Below are 23,656 nucleotides of genomic sequence, written 5' to 3'. Positions count from 1 at the left end.
CAGGACTAGTCACAGGTGAGGAGGTTATGGTGTAATGTACAGTACAGGACTAGTCACAGGTAAGGGGGTTATGGTGTAATGTACAATACACAGGACTAGTCACAGGTGAGGAGGTTATGGTGTAATGTACAGTAGACAGGACTAGTCACAGGTGAGGAGGTTATGATGTAATGTACAGTACAGGACTAGTCACAGGTGAGGGGGTTATGGTGTAATGTACAGTATATAGGACTAGTCACAGGTGAGGAGGTTATGGTGTAATGTACAATATACAGGACTAGTCACAGGTGAGGAGGTTATGGTGTAATGTACAGTACAGGACTAGTCACAGGTGAGGAGGTTATGGTGTAATGTACAGTACAGGACTAGTCACAGGTGAGGAGGTTATGGTGTAATGTACAGTACAGGACTAGTCACAGGTGAGGAGGTTATGATGTAATGTACAGTAGACAGGACTAGTCACAGGTGAGGAGGTTATGGTGTAATGTACAATACACAGGACTAGTCACAGGTGAGGGGGTTATGGTGTAATGTACAGTAGACAGGACTAGTCACAGGTGAGGGGGTTATGGTGTAATGTACAGTACACAGGACTAGTCACAGGTGAGGAGGTTATGGTGTAATGTACAATAGACAGGACTAGTCACAGGTGAGGAGGTTATGGTGTAATGTACAGTACAGGACTAGTCACAGGTGAGGAGGTTATGGTGTAATGTACAGTACAGGACTAGTCACAGGTGAGGAGGTTATGGTGTAATGTACAGTACACAGGACTAGTCACAGGTGAGGAGGTTATGGTGTAATGTACAGTACAGGACTAGTCACAGGTGAGGGGGTTATGGTGTAATGTACAGTATATAGGACTAGTCACAGGTGAGGGGGTTATGGTGTAATGTACAGTACAGGACTAGTCACAGGTGAGGGGGTTATGGTGTAATGTACAATACAGGACTAGTCACAGGTGAGGAGGTTATGGTGTAATGTACAGTACAGGACTAGTCACAGGTGAGGAGGTTATGGTGTAATGTACAGTATATAGGACTAGTCACAGGTGAGGAGGTTATGGTGTAATGTACAGTATATAGTACTAGTCACAGGTGAGGAGGTTATGGTGTAATGTACAGTACACAGGACTAGTCACAGGTGAGGAGGTTATGGTGTAATGTACAATACACAGGACTAGTCACAGGTGAGGAGGTTATGGTGTAATGTACAGTACAGGACTAGTCACAGGTGAGGGGGTTATGGTGTAATGTACAGTAGACAGGACTAGTCACAGGTGAGGGGGTTATGATGTAATGTACAGTACACAGGACTAGTCACAGGTGAGGAGGTTATGGTGTAATGTACAATAGACAGGACTAGTCACAGGTGAGGAGGTTATGGTGTAATGTACAATAGACAGGACTAGTCACAGGTGAGGAGGTTATGGTGTAATGTACAGTATACAGGACTAGTCACAGGTGAGGGGGTTATGGTGTAATGTACAGTACACAGGACTAGTCACAGGTGAGGAGGTTATGGTGTAATGTACAATACAGGACTAGTCACAGGTGAGGGGGTTATGGTGTAATGTACAGTACACAGGACTAGTCACAGGTGAGGGGGTTATGGTGTAATGTACAATACAGGACTAGTCACAGGTGAGGAGGTTATGGTGTAATGTACAGTACAGGACTAGTCACAGGTGAGGGGGTTATGGTGTAATGTACAATACAGGACTAGTCACAGGTGAGGAGGTTATGGTGTAATGTACAGTACAGGACTAGTCACAGGTGAGGAGGTTATGGTGTAATGTACAGTATATAGGACTAGTCACAGGTGAGGAGGTTATGGTGTAATGTACAGTACAGGACTAGTCACAGGTGAGGAGGTTATGGTGTAATGTACAGTATATAGGACTAGTCACAGGTGAGGAGGTTATGGTGTAATGTACAGTACAGGACTAGTCACAGGTGAGGAGGTTATGGTGTAATGTACAGTACACAGGACTAGTCACAGGTGAGGGGGTTATGGTGTAATGTACAGTACACAGGACTAGTCACAGGTGAGGAGGTTATGGTGTAATGTACAGTACACAGGACTAGTCACAGGTGAGGGGGTTATGGTGTAATGTACAGTACAGGACTAGTCACAGGTGAGGAGGTTATGGTGTAATGTACAGTACAGGACTAGTCACAGGTGAGGAGGTTATGGTGTAATGTACAATAGACAGGACTAGTCACAGGTGAGGAGGTTATGGTGTAATGTACAGTACAGGACTAGTCACAGGTGAGGAGGTTATGGTGTAATGTACAGTACAGGACTAGTCACAGGTGAGGAGGTTATGGTGTAATGTACAGTATATAGGACTAGTCACAGGTGAGGGGGTTATGGTGTAATGTACAGTACAGGACTAGTCACAGGTGAGGAGGTTATGGTGTAATGTACAATACAGGACTAGTCACAGGTGAGGAGGTTATGGTGTAATGTACAATACACAGGACTAGTCAGATGTGTCTGGAGGAGATTGTGGTGTAGTCTGTAGTAGACAAGTCTATATGGGGAAAGGGTTAAAAAATTACAACCATCACTAAAATTTTATATATATTTATTTATTTTGTGTGTGTGTGTGGGTGTGTGTGTGTGTGTGGTGTGTGTGTGTGGTGTGTGTGTGTGTGGTGTGTGTGTGTGTGTGTGGGGGTGTGTGTGTGTGGTGTGTGTGGTGTGTGGGGTGTGTGGGGTGTGTGGTGTGTGGGGGGGGTGTGGTGTGTGTGTGTGGTGTGTGTGTGGGGGGGTGTGGTGTGTGTGGTGTGTGGTGTGTGTGTGGGGGTGTGTGGTGTGTGTGTGGGGGGGTGTGGTGTGTGTGGTGTGTGGTGTGTGTGTGGGGGTGTGTGGTGTGTGTGTGGGGGTGTGTGGTGTGTGTTGGGGGAAGGGGGCATCACTAAGTTCTGGTTGCGGTCCAACCATCTCACATATAAGCAGAGATACTCACCACAGCCATAGGAATTCGGAGAGCACGGTGCCGACGAGGCCGTTGATCACCAGATACATCCAAACTAGTTTATTGGGAAACTCAAAAGCTTCAAACTGTGTGTAGTGTAGAAGAAAGAAGCCCGGCCACAGGAGGAGGAGGTTAAAGAGGCCGACGAAGCCTGGGAGACAAAGCAACAAAACATCAGCTGTTATATGGATCCCACTGAGGAGGAGTCACAAGGTAAGGGCAGTCACATGACCATCAGGAGGGGATGAAGCCTGGTATTAGGAGAATAGAGACACCACTTTCTATTGTATTTTGGGTTTACTGGCTTTAAAAGGGGTACCCCACTGGAAAACATTTTGTTTATTTATTTATTCTTTTTTTTTTTTTTTATCAACTGGTGCCAGAAACTTAAAACAGATTTGTAAATTACTTCTATAAAAAAAATCTTAATCCTTCCAGTACTTATCAGCTGCTGTATACAGAGTATGTTGTATTTCTTTCTGGAATTCATTTCTGTCTGACCACAGTGCTCTCTGCTGACACCTCTGTCCATGTCAGGAACTGTAAAGAGCAGGAGGGGTTTGCTGTGGAGATTTGCTCCTACTCTGAACAGTTCTGGACATGGACAGAAGTGTCAGCATAGAGCACTGTGGTCAGACAAAGTAAATTCAAAAAGGAAAAGAACTTCCTGTGGAGCATAGAGCAGCTAAGTACTGGAAGGATTAATATTTTTAATTAGAAGTAATTTACAAATCTGTTTAACTTTCTGGCACCAGTTGATTTAAATGTTTTCTAGCGAAGTACCCCTTTACTATTTTGCACTCTGTATTTCAATAATGTTGCTCACCATGCGGCTTCTACTTCACTTGTATCTCTACTTCTACATAGACATAAGTATTCAGACCCTTTGCTGTGACACTTGATATTTAGCTCTGGCTCCTCCCGTTTCTCTTGATCATCTCTGAGATGTTTCTCCACCTTGGTTGGATCATCTGGGGAAAAGTCAACTGATTGGACAAGACAAAGACCTGTCTATATAAAGGACTGACAGCTGACAATGTATATGAGAGCAAACACCAGCAAGGAGGGGGAATTAACTGCCTGTAGAGCTCAGAGACAGGCATGGTGGGGGCAGCATCATGTCTGGAGGAAACTAGGCACTGCCCATCACCTGCCCAATACCATCCCTACAGTGATCATGGTGGGGGCAGCATCATGTCTGGAGGAAACCAGGCACTGCCCATCACCTGCCCAATACCATCCCTACAGTGATCATGGTGGGGGCAGCATCATGTCTGGAGGAAACCAGGCACTGCCCATCACCTGCCCAATACCATCCCTACAGTGATCATGGTGGGGGCAGCATCATGTCTGGAGGAAACTAGGCACTGCCCATCACCTGCCCAATACCATCCCTACAGTGATCATGGTGGGGGCAGCATCATGTCTGGAGGAAACCAGGCACTGCCCATCACCTGCCCAATACCATCCCTACAGTGATCATGGTGGGGGCAGCATCATGTCTGGAGGAAACCAGGCACTGCCCATCACCTGCCCAATACCATCTCTACAGTGATCATGGTGGGGGCAGCATCATGTCTGGAGGAAACCAGGCACTGCCCATCACCTGCCCAATACCATCCCTACAGTGATCATGGTGGGGGCAGCATCATGTCTGGGGAAACCAGGCACTGCCCATCACCTGCCCAATACCATCCCTACAGTGATCATGGTGGGGGCAGCATCATGTCTGGGGAAACCAGGCACTGCCCATCACCTGCCCAATACCATCCCTACAGTGATCATGGTGGGGACAGCATCATGTCTGGGGGAAACCAGGCACTGCCCATCACCTGCCCAATACCATCCCTACAGTGATCATGGTGGGGACAGCATCATGTCTGGAGGAAACCAGGCACTGCCCATCACCTGCCCAATACCATCCCTACAGTGATCATGGTGGGGACAGCATCATGTCTGGAGGAAACCAGGCACTGCCCATCACCTGCCCAATACATCCCTACAGTGATCATGGTGGGGGCAGCATCATGTCTGGGGGAAACCAGGTACTGCCCATCACCTGCCCAATACCATCCCTACAGTGATCATGGAGGGGGCAGCATCATGTCTGGAGGAAACCAGGTACTGCCCATCACCTGCCCAATACCATCCCTACAGTGATCATGGTGGGGGCAGCATCATGTCTGGGGGAAACCAGGTACTGCCCATCACCTGCCCAATACCATCCCTACAGTGATCATGGTGAGGGCAGCATCATGTCTGGGGGAAACCAGGTACTGCCCATCACCTGCCCAATACCATCCCAACAGTGATCATGGTGGGGGCAACATCATGTCTGGGGGAAACAAGGCACTGCCCATCACCTGCCCAATACCATCCCTACAGTGATCATGGTGGGAACAGCATCATGTCTGGAGGAAACAAGGCACTGCCCATCACCTGCCCAATACCATCCCTACAGTGATCATGGTGGGGGCAACATCATGTCTGGGGGAAACCAGGCACTGCCCAATACCATCCCTACAGTGATCATGGTGGGGGCAGCATCATGTCTGGAGGAAACCAGGTACTGCCCATTACCTGCCCAATACCATCCCTACAGTGATCATGGTGGGGGCAGCATCATGTCTGGAGGAGACCAGGCACTGCCCATCACCTGCCCAATACCATCCCTACAGTGATCATGGTGGGGGCAGCATCATGTCTGGAGGAAACCAGGCACTGCCCATCACCTGCCCAATACCATCCCTACAGTGATCATGGTGGGGGCAGCATCATGTCTGGGGGAAACCAGGCACTGCCCATCACCTGCCCAATACCATCCCTACAGTGATCATGGTGGGGGCAGCATCATGTCTGGGGGAAACCAGGCACTGCCCATCACCTGCCCAATACCATCCCTACAGTGATCATGGTGGGGGCAGCATCATGTCTGGGGGAAACCAGGCACTGCCCATCACCTGCCCAATACCATCCCTACAGTGATCATGGTGGGGGCAGCATCATGTCTGGGGGAAACCGGGCACTGCCCATCACCTGCCCAATACCATCCCTACAGTGATCATGGTGGGGGCAGCATCATGTCTGGGGGAAACCAGGCACTGCCCATCACCTGCCCAATACCATCCCTACAGTGATCATGGTGGGGGCAGCATCATGTCTGGAGGAAACCAGGCACTGCCCATCACCTGCCCAATACCATCCCTACAGTGATCATGGTGGGGGCAGCATTATGCTGTTGGGTTCCACCGACAGTCCCAGCCAACCTGACAAAGCTGAAAGGATCTGCAGAGAAGAACGTCAGAAGATCCCTAAATCCAGATGTGTAAACCTTGTGGTCTCATCTCCAAGACGACTGGAGGCCGGAATCACTGCCAAAGGGAGTTTAACTTTGTCCCGATTAAAGGGTATGAATACTTATGTCACTGCAAGATTATAGTTTTTCCTTTTGAATAAATAAGCAAAGATTTGTGACCTTCTGTTCTTACTTTGTCATTATGGGGGATTGAGAACAAATTAGCAGGGAACCAAGATTTTTTTATTTTTTGGCACGAAGAGAAAACAAAATTATAAAGAAAGTGAAAGGTTCTGAATACACGGCACGGTGTATAAATATAGACACTAATGTATAGAATACGTTGGCTATTGAGCATATATACATCCATTAAGCATCAATCTGCTAATAATACAAGACTTGTATTTGTTTTCGTCATGTGATGGGCCCAGTTTGGACATTTCCCCTTAGGGGTGCACTTACTTTTGTTGCCAAGGTTAAGACATTAATGGCTGTGTTGAGTTATATTGAGGGGACACAACATTACACACTGTTCTACAGGCCGTGCACCCACATCTTTACATTGGAGCCGAGGAGAATTTCTACAGTGTTGTCACATGAAATGATAGAAGAAAATATATGAGGGGTGGAGTCACTTATGGTATATACTGTATATATAATGTGAGGGGTGGAGTCACTTATGGGATATACTGTATATATAATGTGAGGGGTGGAGTCACTTATGGGATATACTGTATATATAATGTGAGGGGTGGAGTCACTTATGGGATATACTGTATATATAATGTGAGGGGTGGACTCACTTATGGGATATACTGTATATATAATGTGAGGGGTGGACTCACTTATGGGAGATACTGTATATAATGTGAGGGGTGGAGTCACTTATGGGAGATACTGTATATATAATGTAAGGGGTGGAGTCACTTATGGGATATACTGTATATAATGTGAGGGGTGGACTCACTTATGGGATATACTGTATATATGATGTGAGGGGTGGAGTCACTTATGGGATATACTGTATATATAATGTGAGGGGTGGAGTCACTTATGGGATATACTGTATATATAATGTGAGGGGTGGAGTCACTTATGGGATATACTGTATATATAATGTGAGGGGTGGAGTCACTTATGGGATATACTGTATATATAATGTGAGGGGTGGAGTCACTTATGGGATATACTGTATATATAATGTGAGGGGTGGAGTCACTTATGGGATATACTGTATATATAATGTGAGGGGTGGAGTCACTTATTGGATATACTGTATATATAATGTGAAGGGTGGAGTCACTTATGGGATATACTGTATATATAATGTGAGGGGTGGACTCACTTATGGGAGATACTGTATATATAATGTAAGGGGTGGAGTCACTTATGGGATATACTGTATATAATGTGAGGGGTGGACTCACTTATGGGATATACTGTATATATGATGTGAGGGGTGGAGTCACTTATGGGATATACTGTATATATAATGTGAGGGGTTGTGTCACTTATGGGATATACTGTATATATAATGTGAGGGGTGGAGTCACTTATGGGATATACTGTATATATAATGTGAGGGGTGGAGTCACTTATGGTATATACTGTATATATAATGTGAGGGGTGGAGTCACTTATGGGATATACTGTATATATAATGTGAGGGGTGGAGTCACTTATGGGATATACTGTATATATAATGTGAGGGGTGGAGTCACTTATGGGATATACTGTATATATATATATATATATAATGTGAGGGGTGGAGTCACTTATGGGATATACTGTATATAATGTGAGGGGTGGAGTCACTTATGGGATATACTGTATATAATGTGAGGGGTGGACTCACTTATGGGATATACTGTATATATAATGTGAGGGGTGGAGTCACTTATGGGAGATACTGTATATATAATGTGAGGGGTGGAGTCACTTATGGGAGATACTGTATATAATGTGAGGGGTGGAGTCACTTATGGGATATACTGTATATAATGTGAGGGGTGGACTCACTTATGGGATATACTGTATATATAATGTGAGGGGTGGAGTCACTTATGGGATATACTGTATATATAATGTGAGGGGTGGAGTCACTTATGGGATATACTGTATATATAATGTGAGGGGTGGAGTCACTTATGGGATATACTGTATATATAATGTGAGGGGTGGAGTCACTTATGGGATATACTGTATATATAATGTGAGGGGTGGAGTCACTTATGGGAGATACTGTATATAATGTGAGGGGTGGAGTCACTTATGGGAGATACTGTATATATAATGTAAGGGGTGGAGTCACTTATGGGATATACTGTATATAATGTGAGGGGTGGACTCACTTATGGGATATACTGTATATATGATGTGAGGGGTGGAGTCACTTATGGGATATACTGTATATATAATGTGAGGGGTGGAGTCACTTATGGGATATACTGTATATATAATGTGAGGGGTGGAGTCACTTATGGGATATACTGTATATATAATGTGAGGGGTGGAGTCACTTATGGGATATACTGTATATATAATGTGAGGGGTGGAGTCACTTATGGTATATACAATGTGAGGGGTGGAGTCACTTATGGGATATACTGTATATATAATGTGAGGGGTGGACTCACTTATGGGAGATACTGTATATATATATATATATATAATGTGAGGGGTGGACTCACTTATGGGAGATACTGTATATAATGTGAGGGGTGGAGTCACTTATGGGATATACTGTATATAATGTGAGGGGTGGACTCACTTATGGGATATACTGTATATATAATGTGAGGGGAGGACTCACTTATGGGATATACTGTATATATAATGTGAGGGGTGGAGTCACTTATGGGATATACTGTATATATAATGTGAGGGGTGGAGTCACTTATGGGAGATACTGTATATAATGTGAGGGGTGGAGTCACTTATGGGAGATACTGTATATAATGTGAGGGGTGGACTCACTAATGGGATATACTGTATATATAATGTGAGGGGAGGACTCACTTATGGGATATACTGTATATATAATGTGAGGGGTGGAGTCACTTATGGGATATACTGTATATATAATGTGAGGGGTGGAGTCACTTATGGGATATACTGTATATATAATGTGAGGGGTGGAGTCACTTATGGGATATACTGTATATATAATGTGAGGGGTGGAGTCACTTATGGTATATACTGTATATATAATGTGAGGGGTGGAGTCACTTATGGTATATACTGTATATATAATGTGAGGGGTGGAGTCACTTATGGGATATACTGTATATATAATGTGAGGGGTGGAGTCACTTATGGGATATACTGTATATATAATGTGAGGGGTGGACTCACTTATGGGAGATACTGTATATATATATATATATATATATATATATAATGTGAGGGGTGGAGTCACTTATGGGATATACTGTATATAATGTGAGGGGTGGAGTCACTTATGGGATATACTGTATATAATGTGAGGGGTGGACTCACTTATGGGATATACTGTATATATAATGTGAGGGGAGGACTCACTTATGGGATATACTGTATATATAATGTGAGGGGTGGAGTCACTTATGGGATATACTGTATATATAATGTGAGGGGTGGAGTCACTTATGGGAGATACTGTATATAATGTGAGGGGTGGAGTCACTTATGGGATATACTGTATATAATGTGAGGGGTGGACTCACTTATGGGATATACTGTATATATAATGTGAGGGGTGGAGTCACTTATGGGATATACTGTATATATAATGTGAGGGGTGGACTCACTTATGGGATATACTGTATATATAATGTGAGGGGTGGACTCACTTATGGGATATACTGTATATATAATGTGAGGGGTGGACTCACTTATGGGATATACTGTATATATAATGTGAGGGGTGGACTCACTTATGGGAGATACTGTATATATAATGTGAGGGGTGGAGTCACTTATGGGAGATACTGTATATATAATGTGAGGGGGTGGAGTCACTTATGGGAGATACTGTATATATAATGTGAGGGGGTGGAGTCACTTATGGGATATACTGTATATATGTGAGGGGGTGGAGTCACTTATGGGATATACTGTATATATAATGTGAGGGGGGTGGAGTCACTTATGGGAGATACTGTATATATAATGTGAGGGGTGGAGTCACTTATGGGATATACTGTATATATAATGTGAGGGGTGGAGTCACTTATGGGAGATACTTTATACATAATGTGAGGGGTGGGGTCACTTATGGTATATACTGTATATATAATGTGAGGGGTGGGGTCACTTATGGTATATACTGTATATATAATGTGAGGGGTGGAGTCACTTATGGGATATACTGTATATATAATGTGAGGGGTGGAGTCACTTATGGGATATACTGTATATATATTGTGAGGGGTGGAGTCACTTAAGGGATATACTGTATATATAATGTGAGGGGTGGAGTCACTTATGGGATATACTGTATATATAATGTGAGGGGTGGAGTCACTTATGGGATATACTGTATATATAATGTGAGGGGTGGAGTCACTTATGGGATATACTGTATATATAATGTGAGGGGTGGAGTCACTTATGGGAGATACTGTATATATAATGTGAGGGGTGGAGTCACTTATGGGAGATACTGTATATATAATGTGAGGGGGTGGAGTCACTTATGGGAGATACTGTATATATAATGTGAGGGGGGTGGAGTCACTTATGGGAGATACTGTATATATAATGTGAGGGGGTGGAGTCACTTATGGGATATACTGTATATATAATGTGAGGGGGTGGAGTCACTTATGGGATATACTGTATATATAATGTGAGGGGGTGGAGTCACTTATGGGAGATACTGTATATATAATGTGAGGGGTGGAGTCACTTATGGGATATACTGTATATATAATGTGAGGGGTGGAGTCACTTATGGGAGATACTGTATACATAATGTGAGGGGTGGGGTCACTTATGGTATATACTGTATATATAATGTGAGGGGTGGAGTCACTTATGGTATATACTGTATATATAATGTGAGGGGTGGAGTCACTTATGGGATATACTGTATATATAATGTGAGGGGTGGAGTCACTTATGGGATATACTGTATATATATTGTGAGGGGTGGACTCACTTATGGGAGATACTGTATATATATTGTGAGGGGTGGAGTCACTTAAGGGATATACTGTATATATAATGTGAGGGGTGGAGTCACTTATGGGATATACTGTGTATATAATGTGAGGGGTGGAGTCACTTATGGGATATACTGTATATATAATGTGAGGGGTGGAGTCACTTATGGGATATACTGTATATATAATGTGAGGGGTGGACTCACTTATGGGATATACTGTATATATATGTGAGGGGTGGAGTCACTTATGGGATATACTGTATATATAATGTGAGGGGTGGACTCACTTATGGGAGATACTGTATATATAATGTGAGGGGTGGAGTCACTTATGGGAGATACTGTATATATAATGTGAGGGGTGGACTCACTTATGGTATATACTGTATATATAATGTGAGGGGTGGAGTCACCTATGGGATATACTGTATATATAATGTGAGGGGTGGACTCACTTATGGTATATACTGTATATATAATGTGAGGGGTGGAGTCACTTATGGGATATACTGTATATATAATGTGAGGGGTGGAGTCACTTATGGTATATACTGTATATATAATGTGAGGGGTGGACTCACTTATGGGAGATACTGTATATATAATGTAAGGGGTGGAGTCACTTATGGGATATTCTGTATATATAATGTGAGGGGTGGACTCACTTATGGGATATACTGTATATATAATGTAAGGGGTGGAGTCACTTATGGGATATACTGTATATATAATGTGAGGGGTGGACTCACTTATGGGAGATACTGTATATATAATGTGAGGGGTGGAGTCACTTATGGTATATACTGTATATATAATGTGAGGGGTGGAGTCACTTATGGGATATACTGTATATAATGTGAGGGGTGGAGTCACTTATGGGATATACTGTATATAATGTGAGGGGTGGACTCACTTATGGGATATACTGTATATATAATGTGAGGGGTGGACTCACTTATGGGAGATACTGTATATATATATATATATATAATGTGAGGGGTGGAGTCACTTATGGGATATACTGTATATAATGTGAGGGGTGGAGTCACTTATGGGATATACTGTATATAATGTGAGGGGTGGACTCACTTATGGGATATACTGTATATATAATGTGAGGGGTGGAGTCACTTATGGGAGATACTGTATATATAATGTGAGGGGTGGAGTCACTTATGGGAGATACTGTATATAATGTGAGGGGTGGAGTCACTTATGGGATATACTGTATATAATGTGAGGGGTGGACTCACTTATGGGATATACTGTATATATAATGTGAGGGGTGGAGTCACTTATGGGATATACTGTATATATAATGTGAGGGGTGGAGTCACTTATGGGATATACTGTATATATAATGTGAGGGGTGGAGTCACTTATGGGATATACTGTATATATAATGTGAGGGGTGGAGTCACTTATGGGATATACTGTATATATAATGTGAGGGGTGGAGTCACTTATGGGAGATACTGTATATAATGTGAGGGGTGGAGTCACTTATGGGAGATACTGTATATATAATGTAAGGGGTGGAGTCACTTATGGATATATACTGTATATAATGTGAGGGGTGGACTTCACTTATGGGATATACTGTATATATGATGTGAGGGGTGGAGTCACTTATGGGATATACTGTATATATAATGTGAGGGGTGGAGTCACTTATGGGATATACTGTATATATAATGTGAGGGGTGGAGTCACTTATGGGATATACTGTATATATAATGTGAGGGGTGGAGTCACTTATGGGATATACTGTATATATAATGTGAGGGGTGGAGTCACTTATGGTATATACTGTATATATAATGTGAGGGGTGGAGTCACTTATTGGGATATACTGTATATATAATGTGAGGGGTGGACTCACTTATGGGAGATACTGTATATATATATATATATATATATAATGTGAGGGGTGGACTCACTTATGGGAGATACTGTATATAATGTGAGGGGTGGAGTCACTTATGGGAAGGGGGACCTATGACTGTATATAATGTGAGGGGTGGACTCACTTATGGGATATACTGTATATATAATGTGAGGGGAGGACTCACTTATGGGATATACTGTATATATAATGTGAAGGGGTGGAGTCACTTATGGGAGATACTGTATATAATGTGAGGGGTGGAGTCACTTATGGGAGATACTGTATATAATGTGAGGGGTGGAGTCACTATGGGAGATACTGTATATATAATGTGAGGGGTGGACTCACTTATGGGATATACTGTATATATAATGTGAGGGGTGGAGTCACTTATGGGATATACTGTATATATAATGTGAGGGGTGGAGTCACTTATGGGGATACTTACTGTATATATAATGTGAGGGGTGAGTCACTTATGGGATATACTGTATATATTAATGTGAGGGGTGGAGTCACTTATGGGTATATACTGTATATATAATGTGAGGGGTGGAGTCACTTATGGTATATAGCTGTATATATAATGTGAGGGGTGGAGTCACTTATGGGATATACTGTGGAGTCACTTATGGGATATACTGTATATATAATGTGAGGGGTGGAGTCACTTATGGGATATACTGTATATATAATGTGAGGGGTGGACTCACTTATGGGAGATACTGTATATATATATATATATATATATAATGTGAGGGGTGGAGTCACTTATGGGATATACTGTATATAATGTGAGGGGTGGAGTCACTTATGGGATATACTGTATATAATGTGAGGGGTGGACTCACTTATGGGATATACTGTATATATAATGTGAGGGGAGGACTCACTTATGGGATATACTGTATATATAATGTGAGGGGTGGAGTCACTTATGGGATATACTGTATATATAATGTGAGGGGTGGAGTCACTTATGGGAGATACTGTATATAATGTGAGGGGTGGAGTCACTTATGGGATATACTGTATATAATGTGAGGGGTGGACTCACTTATGGGATATACTGTATATATAATGTGAGGGGTGGAGTCACTTATGGGATATACTGTATATATAATGTGAGGGGTGGAGTCACTTATGGGATATACTGTATATATAATGTGAGGGGTGGACTCACTTATGGGATATACTGTATATATAATGTGAGGGGTGGACTCACTTATGGGATATACTGTATATATAATGTGAGGGGTGGACTCACTTATGGGATATACTGTATATATAATGTGAGGGGTGGACTCACTTATGGGAGATACTGTATATATAATGTGAGGGGGTGGAGTCACTTATGGGAGATACTGTATATATAATGTGAGGGGGTGGAGTCACTTATGGGAGATACTGTATATATAATGTGAGGGGGTGGAGTCACTTATGGGATATACTGTATATATGTGAGGGGGTGGAGTCACTTATGGGATATACTGTATATATAATGTGAGGGGGTGGAGTCACTTATGGGAGATACTGTATATATAATGTGAGGGGTGGAGTCACTTATGGGATATACTGTATATATAATGTGAGGGGTGGAGTCACTTATGGGAGATACTTTATACATAATGTGAGGGGTGGGGTCACTTATGGTATATACTGTATATATAATGTGAGGGGTGGGGTCACTTATGGTATATACTGTATATATAATGTGAGGGGTGGAGTCACTTATGGGATATACTGTATATATAATGTGAGGGGTGGAGTCACTTATGGGATATACTGTATATATATTGTGAGGGGTGGAGTCACTTAAGGGATATACTGTATATATAATGTGAGGGGTGGAGTCACTTATGGGATATACTGTATATATAATGTGAGGGGTGGAGTCACTTATGGGATATACTGTATATATAATGTGAGGGGTGGAGTCACTTATGGGATATACTGTATATATAATGTGAGGGGTGGAGTCACTTATGGGAGATACTGTATATATAATGTGAGGGGTGGAGTCACTTATGGGAGATACTGTATATATAATGTGAGGGGGTGGAGTCACTTATGGGAGATACTGTATATATAATGTGAGGGGGTGGAGTCACTTATGGGAGATACTGTATATATAATGTGAGGGGGTGGAGTCACTTATGGGATATACTGTATATATAATGTGAGGGGGGTGGAGTCACTTATGGGATATACTGTATATATAATGTGAGGGGGTGGAGTCACTTATGGGAGATACTGTATATATAATGTGAGGGGTGGAGTCACTTATGGGATATACTGTATATATAATGTGAGGGGGTGGAGTCACTTATGGGGAGATACTGTATACATAATGTGAGGGGTGGGGTCACTTATGGTATATACTGTATATATAATGTGAGGGGTGGAGTCACTTATGGTATATACTGTATATATAATGTGAGGGGTGGAGTCACTTATGGGATATACTGTATATATAATGTGAGGGGTGGAGTCACTTATGGGATATACTGTATATATATTGTGAGGGGTGGACTCACTTATGGGAGATACTGTATATATATTGTGAGGGGTGGAGTCACTTAAGGGATATACTGTATATATAATGTGAGGGGTGGAGTCACTTATGGGATATACTGTGTATATAATGTGAGGGGGTGGAGTCACTTATGGGATATACTGTATATATAATGTGAGGGGTGGAGTCACTTATGGGATATACTGTATATATAATGTGAGGGGTGGACTCACTTATGGGATATACTGTATATATATGTGAGGGGTGGAGTCACTTATGGGATATACTGTATATATAATGTGAGGGGTGGACTCACTTATGGGAGATACTGTATATATAATGTGAGGGGTGGAGTCACTTATGGGAGATACTGTATATATAATGTGAGGGGTGGACTCACTTATGGTATATACTGTATATATAATGTGAGGGGTGGAGTCACCTATGGGATATACTGTATATATAATGTGAGGGGTGGACTCACTTATGGTATATACTGTATATATAATGTGAGGGGTGGAGTCACTTATGGGATATACTGTATATATAATGTGAGGGGGTGGAGTCACTTATGGTATATACTGTATATATAATGTGAGGGGTGGACTCACTTATGGAGATACTGTATATATAATGTAAGGGGTGGAGTCACTTATGGGATATTCTGTATATATAATGTGAGGGGTGGACTCACTTATGGGATATACTGTATATATAATGTAAGGGGTGGAGTCACTTATGGGATATACTGTATATATAATGTGAGGGGTGGACTCACTTATGGGAGATACTGTATATATAATGTGAGGGGGTGGAGTCACTTATGGTATATACTGTATATATAATGTGAGGGGTGGAGTCACTTATGGGATATACTGTATATAATGTGAGGGGTGGAGTCACTTATGGGATATACTGTATATACTGTGAGGGGTGGAGTCACTTATGGGATATACTGTATATATAATGTGAGGGGTGGAGTCACTTATGGTATATACTGTATATATAATGTGAGGGGTGGAGTCACTTATGGGATATACTGTATATAATGTGAGGGGTGGACTCACTTATGGGATATACTGTATATAATGTGAGGGGTGGAGTCACTTATGGCATATACTGTATATATAATGTGAGGGGTGGAATCACTTATGGGATATACTGTATATAATGTGAGAGGTGGACTCACTTATGGGAGATACTGTATATATAATGTGAGGGGTGGAGTCACTTATGGGATATACTGTATATATAATGTGAGGGGTGGAGTCACTTATGGTATATACTGTATATAATGTGAGAGGTGGACTCACTTATGGGAGATACTGTATATATAATGTGAGGGGTGGAGTCAATTATGGGAGATACTGTATATATAATGTGAGGGGTGGACTCACTTATGGGATATACTGTATATATAATGTGAGGGGTGGAATCACTTATGGGATATACTGTATATATAATGTGAGGGGTGGAGTCACTTATGGGATATACTGTATATATAATGTGAGGAGTGGAGTCACTTATGGGATATACTGTATATATAATGTGAGGAGTGGAGTCACTTATGGGATATACTGTATATATAATGTGAGGGGTGGAGTCACTTATGGGATATACTGTATATATAATGTGTGGACTCACTTATGGGATATACTGTATATATAATGTGAGGGGTGGAGTCTCTTATGGGATATACTGTATATATAATGTGAGGGGTGGAGTCACTTATGGGATATACTGTATATATAATGTGAGGAGTGGAGTCACTTATGGGATATACTGTATATATAATGTAAGGGGTGGAGTCACTTATGGGATATACTGTATATATAATGTGAGGAGTGGAGTCACTTATGGGATATACTGTATATATAATGTGAGGGGTGGAGTCACTTATGGGATATACTATATATATTGTGTAGGCTGTCTAGGCATGCTGGGAGTTGTAGTTTGGCAACACCTGGAGGCACCCTGGTTGGGGAAACACTGCCCTCCACCAATGGTTACCAGCCTGTCACATGACCATGGCAGCCAATCAGAGAAGTGTTTGCCGTGGAGGTCATTTCTCTATGGGTCTGGAAGATGCGTTTGGTTTGGTCTCCAGGATTAGGCTGGGTCCACACTACGTTTTGTCCCATACGGGAGCGCATACGGCAGGGGGGAGCTAAAATCTCGCGCTCCCGTATGTCACCGTATGCGCTCCCGTATGTCATTAATTTCAATGAGCCGACCGGAGTGAAACGTTCGGTCCGGTCGGCTCATTTTTTGCGCCGTATGCGCTTTTACAACCGGACCTAAAACTGTGGTCAACCACAATTTTAGGTCCGGTTGTAAAAGCGCATACGGCGCAAAAATGAGCCGACCGGACCGAACGTTTCACTCCGGTCGGCTCATTGAAATTAATGACATACGGGAGCGCATACGGTGACATACGGGAGCGCGAGATTTTAGCTCCCCCCTGCCGTATGCGCTCCCGTATGGGAGAAAACGTAGTGTGAACTCAGCCTTATTATTGTATTATTCTCTCTGCCGGAGAGGTCAGTCAGTCAGTCAGTCAGTCAGTCAGAAGAGCAATGGGGGAGATTTATCAAAACCTGTCCAGAAAAAAAAAGTTGCTGAGTTGCCCATAGCAACCAATCAGATCACTGCTTTCATTTCTAACATGGCCTCTGCAAAATGAAAGCAGCGATCTGATTGGTTGCTATGGGCAACTGGGCATCTTTTCCTTGGCACAGGTTTTGTTAAATCTCCCCCAATGTGCACCGATACTCACCAAAAAACATGGGGATGTCCAGCTTCTCCTCCCGATCCACTTTCCTCTTTATCATGACAATGTAAACGGCGTACAGCATGGCACCGAGCAGTGACCACAGAGTACCTGGAGGGAGGGGTAATCGGTATTATTAGAGGGGCAGGCAACATTTTAGGGCCTAGAGCCCAGGATCGGCCCACTGCACATATTGCCCTCTGCTACATCCTCCCTGAAGGGTCAGAGGTAGAGCCGGAACCTGGGGCTTATTATTCTGATTGGTTCAGACTAAAGCGGAGAGACTTGCATTAAGGGGGTGGGGCGTAACGTCATGAGGGGCGGGGCCATGACATCACGAGCTCCCAGCGCTGGTTCTAAGTGTTCGGAACGTTTTGTTCCAAACGCTGAGCATCGGAGTACCCCTTTAAATATGTCCTGGTTAGTTAGTAGGGGCTGGAGGGTTCATACAAGTCACCTCCATTTAATATATCCCGAGATAAGATATTGCCCCGTCCTTTATATCATCTGGTCTAATAACATATTATATATATTAACGAACCATTGTTTTAAAATTAAACTATTCTCTGTAATGTAATTGTACCTACTAAGACAATCTTCGTATTGCTTCATTAATGTTCTACGTATATAATCCTCTCTCTTTAAGAACTTATATATGTTAATTACTAACATTAGCTGATTAGTATATATATTATATATATATATTATATATACACACACACACATACCTGTACATCTATATCCTGCATATATATATACACACACACACATACCTGTACATCTATATCCTGCATATATATATATATATATATATATATATATATATATATATATATATACACATACATACACACACACACACAGTACAGACCATAAGTTTGGACACCTTCTCATTCAGAGTTTTCTTTATTTCCATGATTATGAATATTGTAGATTCACACTGAAGGCATCAAAACTATGAATGATCACATGTGGGATTATAGACATAACAAAAAAGTGTGAAACAACTGGAAATCTGTCATATTCTGGGTTCTTCCTTTTGCTGTGATTCCCGCTTTGCACACTCTTGGATTCTCCTGATGATCTGTAGTCACCTGAAATGGTCTCCAACAGTCCTGAAGGAATTCCCAGAGAAAAAGTGTGAAACAACTGAAAATCTGTCATATTTTAGGTGGAAAGTGTCCCCAAGTGCAGTCACAAAAACCATCAAGAGCTACAAAGAAACTGTCTGCCATGTGGAGCCCCAGGAAAGGACGACCAAGAGTCACCTCTGCTGCGGAGGAGAAGTTCATCCGAGTCACCAGCAATCTCAGAAATCGCAGATAACAGCAGCTCAGATTAGAGAGCAGGTCAATGTCACACAGAGTTCTAGAGCAGAGACATCTCTAGAACAACAGAGGAGACTGTGTGAGGCCTTCATGGTAGAAGATCTGCTAGGAAACCACTGCTAAGGACCGGCAACAAGCAGAAGAGAGAACACAAGGAATGGACATTAGACCGGTGGAAATCTGAGCTTTGGTCTGAGGAGTCCAAATGTGAGATCTTTGGTTCCAACCACCGTGTCTTTGTGTGACGCAGAAAAGGTGAACGGATGGACTCTACATGCCTGGTTCCCACCGTGAAGCATGGAGGAGGAGGTGTGATGGTGTGGAGGAGGAGGTGTGATGGTGTGGGGGAGGAGGTGTGATGGTGTGGGGGAGGAGGTGTGATGGTGTGGGGGAGGAGGTGTGATGGTGTGGGGGAGGAGGTGTGATGGTGTGGGGGAGGAGGTGTGATGGTGTGGGGGAGGAGGTGTGATGGTGTGGGGGAGGAGGTGTGATGGTGTGGGGGAGGAGGTGTGATGGTGTGGGGGAGGAGGTGTGATGGTGTGGGGGAGGCGGTGTGATGGTGTGGTGGGGGGGCTTTGCTGGTGACACTGTAGGGGATTCATTCAAAATTGAAGGCATACTGACCCAGCATCTTGCAGCGGCTGCTATTCCATCCGGTTTGCGTTTAGTTGGACCATCATTTATTTTTCAACAGGACAATGACCCCAAACACCTCCAGGCTGTGTAAGGACTATGTGACCAAGAAGGAGAGTGATGGGTGCGGCCCCAGATGACCTGGCCTCCATAGTCACCAGACCTGATTCCAATGAAGGCAAAGGGGCCAAGTGCTAAGCATCAAGAGAATTCCTTCAGGACTGTTGGAGACCATTTCAGGTGACTACAGCTCATCAAGAGAATCCAAGAGTGTGCGAAGCGGGAATCAAAAGGAAGAACCCAGAATATGACAGATTCTCACACTTTTTTGTTATGTCTATAATCCCACATGTGATCATTCATAGTTTTGATGCCTTCAGTGAGAATCTACAATATTCATAGTCATGAAAATAAAGAAAACTCTGAATGAGAAGGTGTCCAAACTTTTGGTCTGTAATAAATAAATATAAAATAATAATTGATCGGTGAATCATATATGCATTTAATCATTGTTTTATATACTCATGCATGTTTATTAATCATGGCCAATAAATCTGCATATTTTAGAATACCTGTGTATTGTTTTATAATGTTGCGAAGGTACTGCCAAGCGCTAATCAATTCGCTAAACAATTCTGGGTAAATAGTCACATCCAGAGATATGAATTGCACGATTTATATTTTGGCAATTCATCAGGTCACTTATTTTGAATTTTTTGGTGACCATAGGTCAAGGGCCCCATATTGGCGTCATGATCTTGTGCCATTAGCAGCACGATTAAAGGGTTCCACATATTTGGAGGTCCCTTAGCTGCGCAATAAACGGGGAACATTAATGGCGGTCCCAAGCCATAATAATCCCAATAGGCTGAGCATCTACAATGGAGGAGGACAGGAATCTGCTGTAAATGATTTCTTCAATTTAAAGGGGTTATCCAGGAAAAAAAACGTTTTTTATATATCAACTGGCTCCAGAAAGTAAAACAGATTTGTAAATTATTTCTATTAAAAAAATCTTAATCCTTTCAGTACTTATGAGCTTCTGAAGTTGAGTTGTTCTTTTCAGTCTAAGTGCTCTCTGATGACACGTATCTCGGGAACCGCCCAGTTTAGAAGCAAATCCCCATAGCAAACCTCTTCTAAACTGGGCGTTTCCCGAGACACGTGTCATCAGAGAGCACTTAGACAGGAAAGAACAACCTTAACTTCAGAAGCTCATAAGTACTGAAAGGATTAAGATTTTTTAGAAGTAATAAAAATTAGTAAAAGTAATTTACAAATCTGTTTAACTTTCTGGAGCCAGTTGATATATAAAAAAAAAAAAAAAAAGTTTTTTTCCTGGAATACCCCTTTAAGAAATTACGCACACAACATAAATTGAATGTTTCTGTATAGGCTGTGCAACAAACCTATCCGTGCACACTAAACCAAGCCCCATAAAAGATCAAAAATACAAAAATGAAGTAGTGCGTAAAAAACTACCACCACACCGCCTTTTAAAGGGGTACTCCGCCCCTAGACATCTTATCCCCTATCCATAGGATAGGGGATAAGATGTCAGATCGCCGGGGTCCCGCTGCTGGGGACCCCGGGGATCCCCGCTGCGGCACCCCGCTATCATTACTGCGCAGAGCTAGATCGCTCTGCATGTAATGACAGGCAATAGAGGGGCGAGACCATCGTTGCGTCACGGCTCCGCCCCTCGTGACTTCACGACCCGCCCCCGTCAATACAAATCTATGGGAGGGGGCGTGGCGGTCATCATGCCCCCTGCCATAGACTTGCATTAAGGGGACGGGCCGTGATGTCATGAGGGGCGGAGCCATGACATCACGCTGCTCCGGCCCCTGAATCACCCGTCATTACGCACAGAGCAAACTCGCTTTGTGCAGTAATGATGGCGGGGTGCCGCAGTGGCGATCCCCGGGGTCCCCAGCAGCGGGACCGCGGCGATCTGACATCTTATCCCCTATCCTTTGGATAGGGGATAAGATGCCATGGGCGGAGTACCCCTTTAAGTTGGAAAACCACTAAACAAAAACAATGTTTGATGCTCCACTTTGTGTTCAGTTATACCAATGTTTTCCAACCAGGGTGCCTTCAGCTGTTGCAAAATCACAACACCCAACAAGCCGAAGGCTGTCCGGGCAAGCTGGGAGTTGTAGTTTTGCAACAGCTGGAGGCACTCTGGTTGGAAAACACGGAATTATACAAACAATATCACAGAGTAGGCCACACAGAGGATCTAGTATGGAGCAGAGGGATCTAGCTGTGCGCCATCCTGTATACAACCTATGTCCACTGTATGATCTTTATGTGTGTAGATATAAATAGAGATGAGCGAACTTACAGTAAATTCGATTCGTCACGAACTTCTCGGCTCGGCAGTTGATGACTTTTCCTGCGTAAATTAGTTCAGCCTTCAGGTGCTTCGGTGGGCTGGAAAAGGTGGATACAGTCCTAGGAAAGAGTCTCCTAGGACTGTATCCACCTTTTCCAGCCCACGGGAGCACCGGAAAGCTGAACTAATTTATGCAGGAAAAGTCATCAACTGCCGAGCCGAGAAGTTCGTGACGAATCGAACTTACTGTAAGTTCGCTCATCTCTAGATATAAAGATGGAGGGATCTACTATGGAGCAGACACGGATCTGCTGTTTGATGTACATCAGTGGTCTTCAACCTGCGGACCTCCAGATGTTGCAAAACTACAACTCCCAGCATGCCCGGACAGCCGTTGGCTGTCCGGGCATGCTGGGAGTTGTAGTTTTGCAACATCTGGAGGTCCGCAGGTTGAAGACCACTGATGTATATGGTCTCCGTGTATACATTCATACAGACAATTTAACAGGACAAATCAATTGTGCTATAGCGTCCAAATCCAGCAGATCTATGTCCCCCTAGAAACTAAAGAAACGGTCACCAATTCCCCCTCACTAAACCCAATACACCGGGTTATAGGGCGGGAGAACAGGAGACCAATGCAGGCTCTCTGACCAATAAACATACCTTTAGTCCGGCGCCCGGTCCCTCTAAAGATCGGCTTCTCTCTGCGCTGAATTGAGTGCTGGAGACGGGAAATTGAATATTCATGACAGGC

The 23,656-nt window shown here is 43.0% G+C and overlaps 1 protein-coding gene across 2 annotated transcripts in view; it reads right to left on the bottom strand.

Moving 5' to 3' along the window:
- SLC35F5 (solute carrier family 35 member F5) overlaps positions 1 to 23,656 on the bottom strand; it is a 57,641-nt gene that overhangs the window by 12,429 nt on the left and 21,556 nt on the right. For both annotated transcript variants that reach the window (XR_008847250.1, XM_056536297.1), the window contains exons 12-13: positions 18,604 to 18,708; positions 2,975 to 3,134 (exon numbers count right to left, since the gene is read on the bottom strand). Coding sequence is in view for 1 of the 2 variants with exons in the window: in XM_056536297.1 (XP_056392272.1) it covers positions 2,975 to 3,134; positions 18,604 to 18,708 (265 nt within the window). In the remaining variant the exon portion in view is untranslated. The remainder of the gene's footprint in view (positions 1 to 2,974; positions 3,135 to 18,603; positions 18,709 to 23,656) is intronic.

This window comes from Hyla sarda, chromosome 8 (assembly GCF_029499605.1).
Source record: "Hyla sarda isolate aHylSar1 chromosome 8, aHylSar1.hap1, whole genome shotgun sequence".
Taxonomy (NCBI): Eukaryota; Metazoa; Chordata; class Amphibia; order Anura; family Hylidae; genus Hyla; species Hyla sarda.
The sequence above is the reverse complement of the archived record's forward strand: the minus strand, read 5'-3'. Positions and strand labels throughout refer to the sequence as shown.